The sequence below is a fragment of the Cnephaeus nilssonii genome (genome assembly GCF_951640355.1).
Source record: "Cnephaeus nilssonii genome assembly, chromosome: 2".
NCBI classification, from domain to species: domain Eukaryota; kingdom Metazoa; phylum Chordata; class Mammalia; order Chiroptera; family Vespertilionidae; genus Cnephaeus; species Cnephaeus nilssonii.
The window spans coordinates 37,792,167-37,807,575 of record NC_137073.1 but is presented as its reverse complement, the minus strand read 5'-3'; the positions used below and the strand labels follow the sequence as shown (position 1 = coordinate 37,807,575).

The window sequence follows — 15,409 nt, the reverse complement described above, 5'->3', positions numbered from 1 at the left end:
AAAGCATTCTCTAAAGATGACCTTAATCCAAATGTAGGGACTCTGAATTTATAATTTTTAATCAGCTAGATTTCACATGGCAGAATCAAGTTTATTAGAATCAACCACTGATCGTTATCATCTTCACTAGCTGACCTGAGTGGGTTTATGTGCTGAGGAGACAAACTCACCCACACAGTCCTCACGGGAAGGGGACAGCTCGTGTCCCAGTGGGCAGTCACACTGAAAGCTGCCCTCAGTGTTCACGCAGGTGCCACCCCTACAAAGGAGAGGGTTACGTTCACATTCGTCAATGTCTGAAAGGTAAAAATGTGAGATCCATTAAAGAACCCTGAGGAGAAAACATTCACGCATACACATGGGAGAAAGAATCATTATGCGAGGTAAGTGTGACTCAAATGGAAGAGACAGGCTGAATAGGAGATGGGATAATGCTCGCCTTACCTTTCCTATTGTCAGTGGATAAATGGTTAAAGTTCTACTCTTAAAGACAGTGAGCTACCAAGGAATTTACTTGTATGAAATAAACAGGTTTGCACGAGATAAAAAAATAAACAATATTTCCTTTATATCACTCTAACTCCAGATAGCATTTATTGCTGTCTACATCTCTAATCAAAGTGAAAGAAAAATCTTGGACTTTGCACCTCTACACAGCATGAATGAGTCCTATAGGCTGCTGAAAATGAGTGAGCTAACAGATGGGCAATACCAAAGAGTTTGTAATAACACACAAATAAGGAAAATAACATGAGATTCACATGAATCTAAATTTTGGGATCACCACACAATGTCATACATTTTAAATGAATCCTTTCTAAGTAGTCTGTGTTGATTTTAGATTCTATGAATAAACAGAACCCAGCCTCAGTATCTCACTGCCATTAAGGTGCCAAGAGGTTGGGGCTCCCTAAGAGCCATCTGGGAGCAGACTTCCTGTCTGACATGTGAGGGTGTTCTCTCACACCACAACTCCTTGCCAAGCATGCTGTCAACAGCTCTGAGACAAGCCATGGTCGAGCCAGAGTCTGGGCTCGATTGGTTTCAAGCCTGGAGAGGGAGAGCTCAAGCCGCTTACCCATGCAGTTCTTCATCATCATGAACCCACTTTCGTAGCCTTCGAAGCACTCACACTCAAAGCTGCCTGGCGTGTTGACACAGATCCCACTTCCACAGAGATCAGGGGAGATCCTGCACTCGTCGATGTCTAATTCACAGGGTTTAAGAGAAATAAAAAAATAGAATGAGATGAGAAGGTGTTAGAGATGAGAGAGATTTGGCCTTCCAAGTGAAGGGGAAGCACACTGGAAGTGTTGGGGAAGTCAGTGGCTAGCGTTTGAGGATGCGTTTTCAGCAGATCAGCTAGAGGGGGTCAGGCCTGGGGCACATTCCTTCCCCCAACTGCCAAAACTGTCATGGCCAATGGGCAGGTGGGGCCCTTTGCCTTTAAGAATTCCGGAATTGGGGATTTCTTTCTGTGGCTTTGAAATGGTAACAGATGGTTGAACCAAGCAACTGCAGGAGGAGCCAAACAAGGCAGATGGCAAATGAGGAAGCAGTGGACACAGGAGGAATATCTCACGCACGATGCAAAGACCATGCTGGTTCTGCGACACTAACCCATGGCCACCCTGGTGTCAGAACAGGGGGCTGCTGCCTCTGAGCAGAGTGACCAACCACAGAGGGACAGCCTCGGAGGCAGACGCAGCCAACTAACTCTGAGCCAGAGAGCGCCCATCTACGGCAGGGCCTTGGAATATGCCCTAATTTCTGTTTGATTTTTTTTTTGGTGTCACATTCAGATGTGATCTAATTTTAAAAATATAAATTAAAAACTTTTTATATACTATAGTAATTAAGAATCTTCAATAGCTGCATTAAATTCTGAAAAACCGGATTCTTGGAGAAACCTCCCATGCCTGTAACTAAGATTTTTCAATAGGGAAGTCATGTCTATGAAATATAATGAAGAAAACATGACTTACTTTTTAAAAATTTTGTCACAATGGGAAAAAATGCTTTGCCAGCATCTGTTTATTTTGCTGAATTTCCATTTTTAAGTTTTTCTATAGCAGGATTTATAAGTTGCTAACTTATGCGTGCACTGCTTTCTCCCAGCTATTAATACATAGAAGGAAGTCCCCGGCAGATGAAGGGGGGGCGGGATAAAGGGAGATGACAGCAAAGAGAAGCTGTCCAGATGGAAGTGAGAAATGTTGGAGGAGTAGAGGGCAAGAGATAGCACCTAGGAGTCAGCTCAACAGAGGCCACCCATGAAGTCATTAAGGTAGATGCCATTGTGAGAGGCAGAATGCTAAGAGAGCAAAGGACTGTGGAAAATGCTCAAGGGATGGAAAATACCAAAGTCAAGAAGAATCTGTGAAGATCAGAGAAGAAACATCATAGTCAAGGAAGGGCGATTGAAACAGGAAAGTACCATGAAAGTAGCCAGAGGTTGAGGAGAACATGCACAGATGAGGAAAACATGTTACAACTTCTCTATTTTAAACTTTACCATTTTTAATAGGATACTATATCAAGTGTGTACAATTGTTGATTTAATGGCTATGTTTTTTAGTACTCATATATACTGAATTAACAAATATATATATTACCCTTACCCAAGGATATTTTTCTCCACTGCTTTTTAGGAAGAGTGGAAGGGAGGTGGAGGGACAAAGAGAGAAAAACATCGATGTGAGAGACACACATCGACTGGTTGCTTCTTGCACATACCCCAACTGGGGCCAGGGACGTGCCTGCAACCAAGGTATGTGCCCTTGACCGGAATGGAGCCTGAGACTCTTCAGTCCGTGGCCTACGCTCTAACCACAGGCTAAGGCAGAAAATCATGTTTTTATGTTGTTCTGTAGATAAAACAGCATTTTCATTCTATTTTGCAGCGCTCTCACAGGTTTGGAGAAGTGATTTAAGAGTAGGGAAAAGGAAACAAATAGAAAAATGGAAAATTGTACATGTTCTCAACAAGAGGATGAGCTTTTTAAAAATATATTTTTTATTGATTTCAGAGAGAGGGAGAGGAAGAGACAGAAACATCAATGATGAGAGAGAATTATTGATCGGCTGCCTCCTGCACGCCCCCCCACTGGGGATCAAGCCCGCAACCTGGGCATGTGCCCTTGATAGGAATTGAACCTGGGACCCTTCAGTCCACAGGCCGAGGCTCTATCCACGGAGCCAAACCAACTGGGGCAAGGATGGGCTTTTGATGGCAGTGCTTTCACACAGCAAGAGGAAGAGAGCCAGGGCTTACGGAATACAAGGAGCGGGCTTACCTGTGCAGTTTCTTTCCTCCATGTCTAGAGCAAAGCCATTATTGCACCGGCACTTGAAACTTCCAATTGTATTTCTGCACTTTCCATAGGTGCACATTCCAGGAAAAGCTTTGCATTCATTGATATCTAAAAGCAGAGGAAAGCCGGACTGAAGAGCTGGTTGACATAAAAGAGTAAGCCTATCACTTTCAGTTTAAAATCTATTATGATGGAAAGGAAAGTATCCAAGTCAAAAATGTCAATGATCACATGGATGCCACACAAAAAGTTTCAACTGTGAAAAAGATTCTGTGTTCTTCATGAAGAATTCTGATGCCTTTATTTTTGCCCGTTTGTTTTGTAAAGTTTAGGGATCTAGAGAAGTTTTCGCTACATCGGGGCTGCACCTAGTCGGGCCGTGCTAAGGAAAGCAGTTACAGTAGAGCAATAGTAGGAAAGCGAGACTCGCAGACTGTTTTTGTATCTTTACTTCCATGCCATCTTATATAGGTGATTTTCACACCTGGGATATAAGGTTGGCCACAAATTACATCTAACAAATAAAGTGGGAAATCAAATGTCTGAAGCAAAACCAACTCTCAGAGAATGTGGAGAGTGAGTGTTAGTAGGGGGACTGATGTGCCGCTCAGTTACCTTTGTAAAATGGCCTCCCAGTAAGGACATCCCCTCTGTTAGCAAAGCCAGGCCCCCTGGGGCACAGGGTGTCGTACTCCTTGGTGCCAGGTTTGGGGCACTCCTCACACTCGGTGCCCCAAGCTGCCCCCACGGCACAGCAGCAGGCATCCATGCGGAACTTCCCAGGAACAGGATGGACGCATTCATCTTCATCCCACTTCAGGTAGCACTGCTCCATGCGGATGTCTATGCGGAGGGTGAAATGGCAGTTTGAGATGAAGTTGTAACACTGAACATTCAGATACCCAACGTCCGCTCGGTGCCTGGCATGAAGCCAGGCCCTGGAGAGACACCAGGAGGTGAGAGCCACAGCCCAGCACTTCCTGGAATGAAGTCCACAATGACAGCCATCTAATGAGAGCAAGGTGGGTTCTCCTTCAGGATCACTGAGTTCTCACAAGCCATCTTCAGGAGAAAAGGTTCCCTTGCAACAAGGCTCTTTCATATCATCACCTACCATCCCCTTCTTGTATTGCTCACTTCAGAAAGAATGAAATCATTTCAGTGACAGATTCTTCTTGTTCACTGAATGGCTTAGAGTGGCTTGTGAGCAGTCCTGTCGCATCCTAGTTATAAACAGTAAATGATCAACTCGAATCTATAGGCCAATTGATACAAGGATTAAAATACCTTTATAAAGAAAAACTATTATTGCACTTAAAGTTTTGTTTTTTTTCCTGCCAAACTTATCTTTTCACCATGGTTTTTGCCCTAGGTTATGTAAATCTGCTCTAATAAGGGGCCAAATTATTTGTTTAAATGTCACATGTTCCCTTCAACCTCGAAGCATACTAAAGTCTCGGCATGCTAGCTAGGACCTCAGAAGATCAATCAACAGTCACAAAATAGGGTAAATTAGCATAATCTATAGATAGCTCATTTATCTGTTAGCCAGTAGAGTTGTTGGTCAAACTATAGTCAAACACTTGGCTGTTAAATTGCAAATATGGATAATGAGTTCAGAAAAGGCTTTCCTTAACCAAATAACATGTTTCATTTGATAAGATTATTTCAAGATATTAAATCCTTTCCTAAACCTGAAAACTGTTTAACAGAGGAAAAGAGATTCCTAATGGAAATGCAAACACAAACAAATTAATGTGTTTTCTATTTTACTGTCAATAATGATTCTTTCAAGTTCTCAACCAAAAGTAATATCAACTCTAGCTACTTCCTTTAGCCTAGCATTACAGACATTTCCAAGTATTATAATTAAGAAGTCCTATTTTTAAAGAAAAAATAACAGTGGTAAATTTTGATTTTGATTTGGTAGACTGAACATAGATATTCACAGTAGATGATTTTGCTCTAGATAGCTGCATTAACACCAACCAAAAGCCACATTCCCTGCCAGTGTGAGATGTAACAGTAATCCAATGAGTCTCGTTACCACAAGACACTCAGGGGCTGGTCTTACTTTACCCTATGCTGTCACTAGGGTAGTAAGGGTCTTAACAAGATGTGACAGTTTTATTTAAGTACAGGTAGCCTGAGAACTCTGGCTTGAGTCAAATTGTTTCTGAAGTAATTGAGGTAATTTGCTCAAGAAGCTATTCTGGGATTAATCTCTCTCTTTTTCTTTTTTTAACAAAGCATTTGAACTAAGGATGTAAAAAGTTATGATAGCCTGGCAGAGTAATTTGGTGTCTTTACTATGCAGATTCATATCAGTATTTACATCAGGAATCAAAACACTGTCAGCACACTGGCCACATATGGCCTGTGAATGTTTTGATTGGCTTGCACAGAAACTAAAATATAAATTTGGAAGCCTCTGGATGGTTTATGTACTCTACAGTTTGCTGCGACCCCCACCACTCCTTATTACCACCTCACTCATTTATATTACCTGCCCGTCCCCTGAAAGTGTTGTGGTTTGGGACTCCCGATTTAGATAAATTCTATCAAAGCAGTTTACCTCTAATTTTATTCTCAGAAAATTTTACATTTTTATATGTGAATCTCTTCTTGAAACTTTCTCACATCTCCAGCTATAAGCAATTAATGTAGCATAATTCAAGTAGTGACAAAAACATTTAGCCAAAGTACAGAGATGAAAAACTCAACATATCCTTTTAGAATATCACAGAAGTTTTAATTTTGAGGGATGTTATTGGGAATTAATTCTGCTTAGTGATGATTCACAATCAATGATATCTTACATAATAAAAAGGTAATATTTAAATTACCATCACTCCGCTACGCCCATGATTGGGCCAGCGGGTGACACAGGGGGCGGGACTCGGGGTGGCTGGGGTGGTGATTGGGCCAGCGGCCACGCGAGCTCAGCGTCTGCGCCATGGCTGTGCTGCGGCACAGACGGGCCTCTGGGGCAGCGAGCCCAGCCGGCGTTTTGGAGGTTTGGAGGCGGCGGGCGGTGGGCGGGCGGTATGGCTCCCCGGGGAGGAGTCTGGCGGCAGTTGGGCCGCAGGAGCACGTGGCGGCCCCAGCCTTCCTGGGCGGGAGGCAAAGGCAAGACCCTGGCCTGGGCTCCGGCCGCAGGAGGACCACGCCCCCGCCCCGCCTCGCCCTAGGGGCCCAGGGACTTAGGAGCTGCCGACCAGCGGACAGACAGCTTAGACGTGCATGATTAAATCATGCACTGGGCTTCTAGTATCTTCATAAACAGTATCCTTTGGTTACTGTAGGCAACTTGATTTCATTAGTCACTTAGCATACTGGCACTCTGTCATCTTCAAGAGATACTTAACTTTATTCTAAACTTTGTAAATAATTTAAACAAAAATCTGAAAAGAATTTTTCTTTATTCAGACTTTGAATATTATAATTTCTAAACATTTCCATATGATTTTACAGTCATAATTTATATTCAAATTTAAATGTCATCAAAAACTAACTTAAAATCTGTGTTAATTATAATAACTAAACTGTATAATATTGAAAACATTTTTTTTCTTACCACTAATTGTAAAAATCACTGATGTATACATAAATGCCTTAAGGATCTTTGAGTATAACATTACCATTGCTCAGGCTTTTTCTATAAACTTAAAATTAAAATACAAACCCATATAAGGTTATTTTTAAAACTTACTTTTCCATTGCATATTGGAAAAATCCTTTAAGTAAATAAAAGATTGTTTAGCTACAGAATTAATACAAGTTTCTTTTCAATCATGAAACTCAAGTTCAGTCAAGCATGACATTGATAAAGAATAAGGTCAACAAAAGGCATTTCTATAATACAATGTTGAAAGAAAAAGCTTCTTCATTTTAGATCTTTAGAAAATAAAGCATTTACAAAATTTAAACTCTAAAGGAAGTTAAGGAAGAAAAGGGATCGGTCAATGTTTTCAAAGAGAAACAACATAACTTTGACCATGACTTCCCCCACTGTTGTTTAAGAGCACAGCTGCAGTGGGCTGGTCAATTTTTCTTCCATGTTCAAAATACACATAGTTCTCTTACTCGATTGACTCAGTGTGAAAGATTGAACTTGCCCAAAATATCTGATTAAAGAAATTTAATTTTGGGGGTAAAATTTTGAGCAGTATCAACTTTCTGTATTTTACAGAAATCATTTCATTGACAAACGTTTATTTAAAAAATATCCATTAGTGATTTTCCCTCAAAATATCTCATTTAAAGTGTTTCCAGCTACAACCTAACAGTTTTGGACTGGTCACTGCCCAAAGAATAAGAAAAATTCATGACTGGTTTCATGCATAAAATACACAAGGGCATGAACCTACCCAAACACACACGGCCAGTTCCATCCAATGTAAGGCCTTCAGGGCACTCACAATGAAAAGATCCTTTGCTATTGATACAGCGTCCATTTGGACAAACACCAGGAAACACCTCACACTCGTTAACATCTGCAGGGAAATGAAGCAAGTGCAGGGATAAAGATGTTACAAATAGAAAAAGCAGGTGTAGTCTTACTTCCCATATAGTATATTCAACTTGCAATATAATGTGAATTATTACTTGAGCTAAGTAGAAATATTCCACAATACAGCCACTGGTTTTCCTAGACACCAGCTGTGAAAATGACCACAGCCTTGCCTGTCCCTAGAACACAGCCCAGACGTGTTCCTCTGCCAGCTGCTCTGTGCCTCAAAGGCTATTGGTGGCCTCATGAAAATTTACGCAATGGTATAAAGAGGAAGAATGGGACTCTAAGCTGTTTCCTAAGAGTAGTATTCTAAAACATTTATTGATTACATTGAGTATTCTTATTGAAACTTCAAGGTTTTTGAAAATGATAAATATTTCCAAAGTGTGAGAGTCAATGACAATTTTACATACTGCTCTAGAAATTTTCAATATCATCTGGGAATACACTCACCTTCACAGGTAACACCTTTAATTCTGGCAAAACCTCTTTGGCAAGCCGTATCTGTGAGAACAACAGGACATATTTTACTTCATTGTAAAAGAAAATACAAAATGTCTGAAGCTCAAGAAACAGTATAATGGAATCTAAATGGAACTAGTAAAAACCACAAGCTGGGGCGTAGAGGACAAGGATGCCAGCTGCCCTCTGCGGAATTCAGTGTGGCACGAAACACGCTCTGGTAACTCCATAAGTGCTGACCCGTATTGTAGTCCCATAATTTCTCCTATGGAAATCCCTTTTTGCTTTCACATTGCCAACTGAATTATAAATAAACAAAAGATTTAAGGAAACATCGTGTTCTACAAGGAAGGACACAGGCCAACAAGGACACTGGAGAATACTGATAGTCATCCAGCACCTAAATTCCAGCTGACTCCCTTCCTTGTCTCCAATATTCAGAAGGGCCTGGCCGGGTGGCTCAGTTGGTTGGAGCATCGTCCTATACACCAAAAGGCTGCGGGTTTGATTCCCGGTTAGAGCACATGCCTAGATTGAGGGTTTGATCCCCAGTCGGAGTGTGTATGAGAGGCAACTGATCAATGTTTCTCATATCAATGCCTCTCTCTCTTTCTCACTGTGTCTGTCTCTCTCCCTTCCTTGCTCTAAAAAATCTATAAACGTATCTCCAGGTGAGGATAAAAAGAAAATATATTCAGAAGGTTTGATTACATAAAAGGATAAACCAAATACATATTTTAAGAAATGAATAAATTCCACCATAAAAGACAACATTTTAGGGAGGGTAATGATGTTCTAGCCTTCCTCACTATGGAAATACATAGTGGAAAAGGTGCCCAGTTGAGGGAGGAGCTTTCCATTGAGAAGCCAAGAGCCCCTTGGTCAGGTTCCTACCTAGCTCACAGCGCTCACAGGGGCTCCCCCAGGCGGCTCCAAGGGTGGCACAGCATTCAGATTTCAGAGTGGCTCCATTAATGTTCACCTCACAGCGATTGTCCTGGATGTTGAGCCAACACGTCCCTTTCAGGCTGTCTAAAAACGAACAGGAAAGGATGGGGAGCTTTCATCTCTTGTATACACCAGAAACACTTTTATAGTATTAAAAACACACAAAAGGATTATTTTTAATAAATATTAATAGCATATCCTTTGAACACATTTCCATGAATATGCACTTAAATATAGTATATTACATACATGTAAATCAAATACTGTACAATATGTATCTCACACAATATGGTAATTAATACAATTATACCTGCTAGTATTCTAGGAGTGGCCACTATTGCCCAAGATTTTATGCTTGTACTTGCAAACACAAGGCATTACCATAATAAGATCACTACTTTTGTGAAAAATACTCATAAGATTTGTCCTTTATGATAACTGCTTTGATATTTAAGATTTTATCAAATAATAAAATTCCTCAAATAATATCTCCTAATTTCCACCCAATACACCAGTATTTCTCCAGCTGAAGACACTTATTTGATGAATAATTTGAAAACAGAAAAGAAATGAAAATGGTAAAGAAGAAAATAAACATCTCCTATAAAACCATCAATTAGACATACCAGGGCTAATATTTTATGTATTTTCTTGCAGGCATTTACCTATGCATACCTCTGTATAGTTTTATTTCCAGTTCAAAAAGCAACACGTATTTATAATAAAGTATTTGAAGAAACCAGGCAGCAAAAAACCCCAATGAAACAAAAATACAAAACTCATCTGCAATCCAACCATCTAGCGGATAACTACTACTGATATTTTTAGACCATTTCTTCACATTGAATTGAAGTTCCTCCTTAAATGACTGTTAGATAACTCATTTTGAAGCAGCGACAAGGAATCCAGTATATTGACATGGCAAATAGTAAGTGCGTAAAATATGTCATTGATAAAGTTTTCCTTGTAGAATTGGGCACAACAGTTACCAAAGCTCTTGATAACATGCAGATTCATAAGTGTCCGGGTTTGTGGCCCCGGAATCTAATGTGACAAGCTCCTCAGGTGGTTCCAATGCAGGTGATGTGTAAAACACAATTTAACAGAATCTTAACAGCATACTGTGACACATAGATTTGGAAAACAATAAAGAAAAAGCATATTCCACCATTTATTTAAAACTCAATTATTTTAAAACTCAATTAATAAAGTTTTATTGCTAAAATTCAATAAGAAAAACAAAACATAACCAGAAACACAGCAAAGGAACTACGATGAAACTGGCAGGTCCATGAAGGGATAACTGGTAATTTCTGATTCCATACAGAATACAGCAGTGGGTAAGAGGAAGCTACCTGAAACCCAAGTCCTCTGGGACAGAGGTTAAAATAAAACAAACAACTCTGTCCTTGACTGGATACAGAGAGTTTCGGGGCAAGGATGTGGAGAAGAGATGGACAGCCACTCTGCATTTTATTGTTTTGCGATTCAGTTTGAGTAAAAACTGTATACAAATGAAAAAGACTTGCTCATCGGCATTTGTATCAGGCCTCAAATTACAGGCTTTTTATAGGCTTAAACCTGAAAATTCCATAGAGGAAACAGAAGCTCCTATAAGGCTACCGTGTATTTAAATAGGCCATACTACTACTGTGTATTTTAAGGACCAGGACTAATTACTAATTATCACCTTGGTTGTAGTCATTTTAAGTAAAATATACTGTAATAGCACTTGCTAATATTTATTGAGGTAGCAACAAGCAGTATTAAAGGCTTTCCATGTATAAGCTTATTTACTTAAACAACCCTATATGTTATGCACAATTTGCAGATGAGAAAACCGAGGCAAACTGAGGTCAACTAATTTACCCAAGGTCACCCAGTTAGTGTCAGCATCAAGTCAAACCTGCATAGTCTGATTTCAGAGCCCTCATTCTGTAACATCATGCATGCTCTCTCTCTCTCTGTCTGTCTTATTTGTGTGTATATTTACACACAAAGGATATACATGTAGTTATACAGTCAGGAGCTAGAGAAGATAAAATACTGCCATTTGACAACATGAATGGATCTTGAGAGTATCATACAAAGTGAAAAAGTCAGATGGAAAAAGTCAAGAACCAGATGCTTCCACTCATATGTGGGACAGAAAACAAGGGAACAAACAGGACAAACAAACAAACAAAAGCTCATAGATACAGACAACAGTCTGATGGTTACCAGAGGGAAGGGCGGTGAGGGGAGGTAGAAAGGGGTAAAGGGGGTCAAATATATGGTATTTAAAGGAGACCTGACTTTGGGTGGTGAATACACAATGCAATATATAGGTGATGTATTATAAAATTGTACACTTGAAACCTATATAACTTTATTAACCAATGCCACCCCAATAAATTTAATACATTTTTTAAATCTCTGAAAAAATAAAGCAGGGTAAGGAGATTGGAGGCTAAAGTAATAGTCAAGAAGAGAAATAATGATGGCTGAGATTGAGGTGGTGGTGGTGAGTAGTTGAAATATGGATACACTTCAAGTACAATCAACAGGATTTGCTGATGAATTCAATGTGGAGTTTGAGAGAAAGTTATTAAAGATGACTGCAAAGTTTTGGGGGCTAGCAACTAAAATAATGGAGTTATCATTTTCTTGAGACAGAAATGATTCTAGGAGATACAGGTTCATGCTGAAAGATATGTTAAATTTGAAATGTCCATTAGCAATGTCTCCAAATGGAGACAACTATGCAGACAGATGAAAATGCAAGTCTGAAATTAGTGGAGAGATTAATTTGAGAATCTATGTAGAGGCCACCTAAGCATGAGTGTAGACACTGGAGAAGCTAAGAGGTAAGATTGACCTGTGGTACACTTCAAGTTAGAAAGTAGAAAAATATGAAAGGCAACAAAGGAAACTGAGAAACCAGGCCAGAAAAGAGAAATAAAAAGAGATCAAAAATGAAAAACTTCTTGGGAAGGGGTGAATGATGAACTGTGTCAAACATTGCTAATATAGGCCAAAATGAGGAATAAGAATAGACCACTGGGTTTGACAACAGAGAGCTCACTGCCCTTGTCACAACCACGCAATTTGAGGACAGGATGCAGACCCAAACCAAAGATGAAGGCAATGATTGTGTAGAGCCATCAGATATGAGCAATATAATGCATTAATCGAATTTACTGTTCTATTATCTACTAGAGGCCCAGCGCGCGAAATCGCGTGAGACCCAGATCTGCCGCACTGGCACTGGCAGGATCCCAGACCCACCCTGCACGAGCCGTGGGGCCCGCCTCCGTCGCGCCAGCCCTGCCTCACCACAAGAGCCAAGGGCTGAGGGACCCCCCACCGAGTGCATGAATTTCATGCACCAGGCCTCTAGTAGTTAATATAACTTCCCACCAGAAAACAATAATTTTTTCAAGCAGTTTATAAAATAGTTTAAGATTATATTTAGGAAGTTTGCAGAATAGATTCTTAATTCCTAATTATTCTAAGTATTTAACTAATTAATGTGTTCTAGATTAATTTTAAATGTGTAACCACATAGGGGAATTTTCATTCTATTCTAAATTTAGAGACCCTTTGAAAGAGTGGTTTGTTTGCAGGCTAAACACAGATTAGAGTCACTTGACAGTCCTATTTAAAAAAACCAGCCCTAGCTGGTTTGGCTCAGTGGTTGAGTGTCGACCTATGAACCAGGAGGTCACGGTTTGATTCCTGGTCAGGGCTCATGCCCAGGTTGCAGGCTCAATCCCTAATGGGGGTTGTATAAGAAGCAGCCAATCAATGATTCTCTCTCATCTTTGATGTTTCTAACATTCTCTTCTTCTCCCTTCCTCTCTTAAATCAATAAAAATATAATGTTAGAAATCCATAATTTTTCTATAAATATATTTTATTATTTATTTCATTTTAAAAATAGAATTGTTTTAAATTTAAAAAAGCAGATAAAATGATGTCTAAATTTTAAAAATATTAAGTAACTATCTTTCTGAGCAGCGTTAGGCTAGAATATTAAAATTTGATCATAATGAATAAAAAATACATAACACATTGGCTGAGAAAAATATGGTGGTATGTAGTTGCCCAATATAATGACTTGGGAATAAAAAGCCTTTGTTCTATTTTTCATCAATAATATAAGGGTAAAGGCCAAAATAATAGAAGTGTTTATGGTGAAGCAAAGCTAAGATATCTTTAATTGTCCAAGTGGCACACAGATTTAGTATTCAGAGACATTAATTAACTAATGCTGAGTTCATTTCCTTTGCATAATAAAATAACTCTATCTCAGTTGGAAATTGTGGCTTAGCAAAAATACTTCTGCCTTACCAGATCCAACCCACATGCCTCCTTCCCCCACTCCCAATCTGGAATTCTATAAGAAGAAAAGAAATGCCCCAGGCAGTCTATTTCCTAATATGGAGAACTGAGCAAGCCTCACATTCCACCAGCTGAGCTGGCATTTCCAAAGGGAAGGTTTTCATTGGTAACCTTGGACTTGGTCATTTCTCTTCATGTTACAAACAGGTACTCTAGCATTATCATATTATCAGCTAAATATTGTTAACATCAGATAGAATACTGAAAATACTATTGTCTTTGGCAAATATTAAATTGAAAATTTGCACTGGCTAGATCACAAAAACTTCCATTGTATTTGGCACTATGTAAAACTGAAATATCTTCCCATTTGCAAGAATACATTTAGTTCACTTTTAAGGTGGATACTAGCTAATATCTCTATAATAAAGAGCCAGGGTGTAAGGAATGATCACGACCAAAGGCTGACCATCCAGAAGTCAACCCAGAGCTGACTAATACTACCCAGCAGTGACTGCTGAGGGGGCTTTGAATAAGGCCTAGAAAGAGGGGTTGCCATGGGGACCCAGCGCTGACTGCTGAGGCTGTAGGCCCAGTGACCCAGCAGTGACTGCTGAGGGGGCTTTGAATCAGGCCCGGAAAGAGACCTGAAGAGAGAAGCAGGGGCTGATCTGTAGCGTCTGTGGCAGCTTTTGACCAGCACTTGCCTCTCTCTTTCCTTCCAAGCCTGGCCAGCAGCCCTGCCTCCATTTTTCTTTGAGCCTCCACCAGGGCTGCTGATCAGCCCTGCCTTTCTGATCAGGCCCTGTTGATAGGCCCAGAGACACTGACTGGCATAGAAACTGGCCAATCAGAACCAAATCTGGGTCAACTGTGAGGAGCCAATAGCTGCCTAGGAGGCAGAGCTTTTGACGTTGACTGGCATAGAAACTGACCAATCAGAACCAAATCTGGGTCAACTGTGAGGAGCCAATGGCTGCCTAAGAGGCGGGGCTTTTGACACTGACTGGCATAGAAACTGACCAATTAGAACCAAATCTGGGTCAACTGTGAGGAGCCAATAGCTGCCTAGGAGGTGGAGCTTTTGACACTGACTGGCATACAAAATGACCAATTAGAACCAAATTGGCCAGCAGAGGAGGGCAGTTGGGGGCGAGATCAGGCTGGCAGGGGAGGGCAGTTGGGGGCAACCAGGCTGGCAGGGGAGGGCAGTTGGGGGCGAGATCAGGCCGGCAGGGGAGGGCAGTTGGGGTGAGACCAGGCTGGCAAGGGAGGGCAGTTAGGGGTGATCAGACAGGCAGAGGCAGTTAGGGGCGATCAGGCAGGCAGGCAGATGAGCGGTTAGGAGCCAGCGGTCCCAGATTGTGAGAGGGATGTCTGACTGCTGGTTTAGGTCCGATCCCGATCAGACATCCCCCAAGGGGTCCCCGATTGGAGAGGATGCAGCTGGGCTGAGGGAACTGCCCTCTCCGTGCATGAATTTCGTGCACTGGGCCACTAGTATAAATATAAAAGCCTAAGCGACCGTTCGACCAGTAGCTATGATGCGCACTGACCACCAGGGGGCAGATGCTCAAGGCACAGGCATGAAAACATGAAACAGACTGATGAATCTCAAATGGAAGGGGGGAGGGGGGAGGGCAGGAAGAGATTAACCAAAGATCTTATATGCCTGCACCCTCTCACAATCTAGGACCCCTCAGGGGATTTTGGACTGCCAGTTTCAGCCCAATCCCTGCAGGCCAGGTCAAGGGACCCCATCGTGCACTGGGCCTCTAGTGATATATAAACTATGATATGCCCAGCCATTGAAGCCACAGACACTAGAAGCAGGGAAAAAATCACA

General features: G+C 40.9%; 1 protein-coding gene across 1 annotated transcript in view; it reads right to left on the bottom strand.

The window, feature by feature from the left end:
- Positions 1 to 15,409, bottom strand: part of FBN2 (fibrillin 2) — a 261,440-nt gene that overhangs the window by 69,926 nt on the left and 176,105 nt on the right. The window contains exons 21-27 of the mRNA XM_079793608.1: positions 9,187 to 9,324; positions 8,284 to 8,334; positions 7,685 to 7,810; positions 3,930 to 4,157; positions 3,297 to 3,422; positions 1,079 to 1,207; positions 171 to 296 (exon numbers count right to left, since the gene is read on the bottom strand). Coding sequence (XP_079649734.1) covers positions 171 to 296; positions 1,079 to 1,207; positions 3,297 to 3,422; positions 3,930 to 4,157; positions 7,685 to 7,810; positions 8,284 to 8,334; positions 9,187 to 9,324 — 924 coding nt within the window. The remainder of the gene's footprint in view (positions 1 to 170; positions 297 to 1,078; positions 1,208 to 3,296; positions 3,423 to 3,929; positions 4,158 to 7,684; positions 7,811 to 8,283; positions 8,335 to 9,186; positions 9,325 to 15,409) is intronic.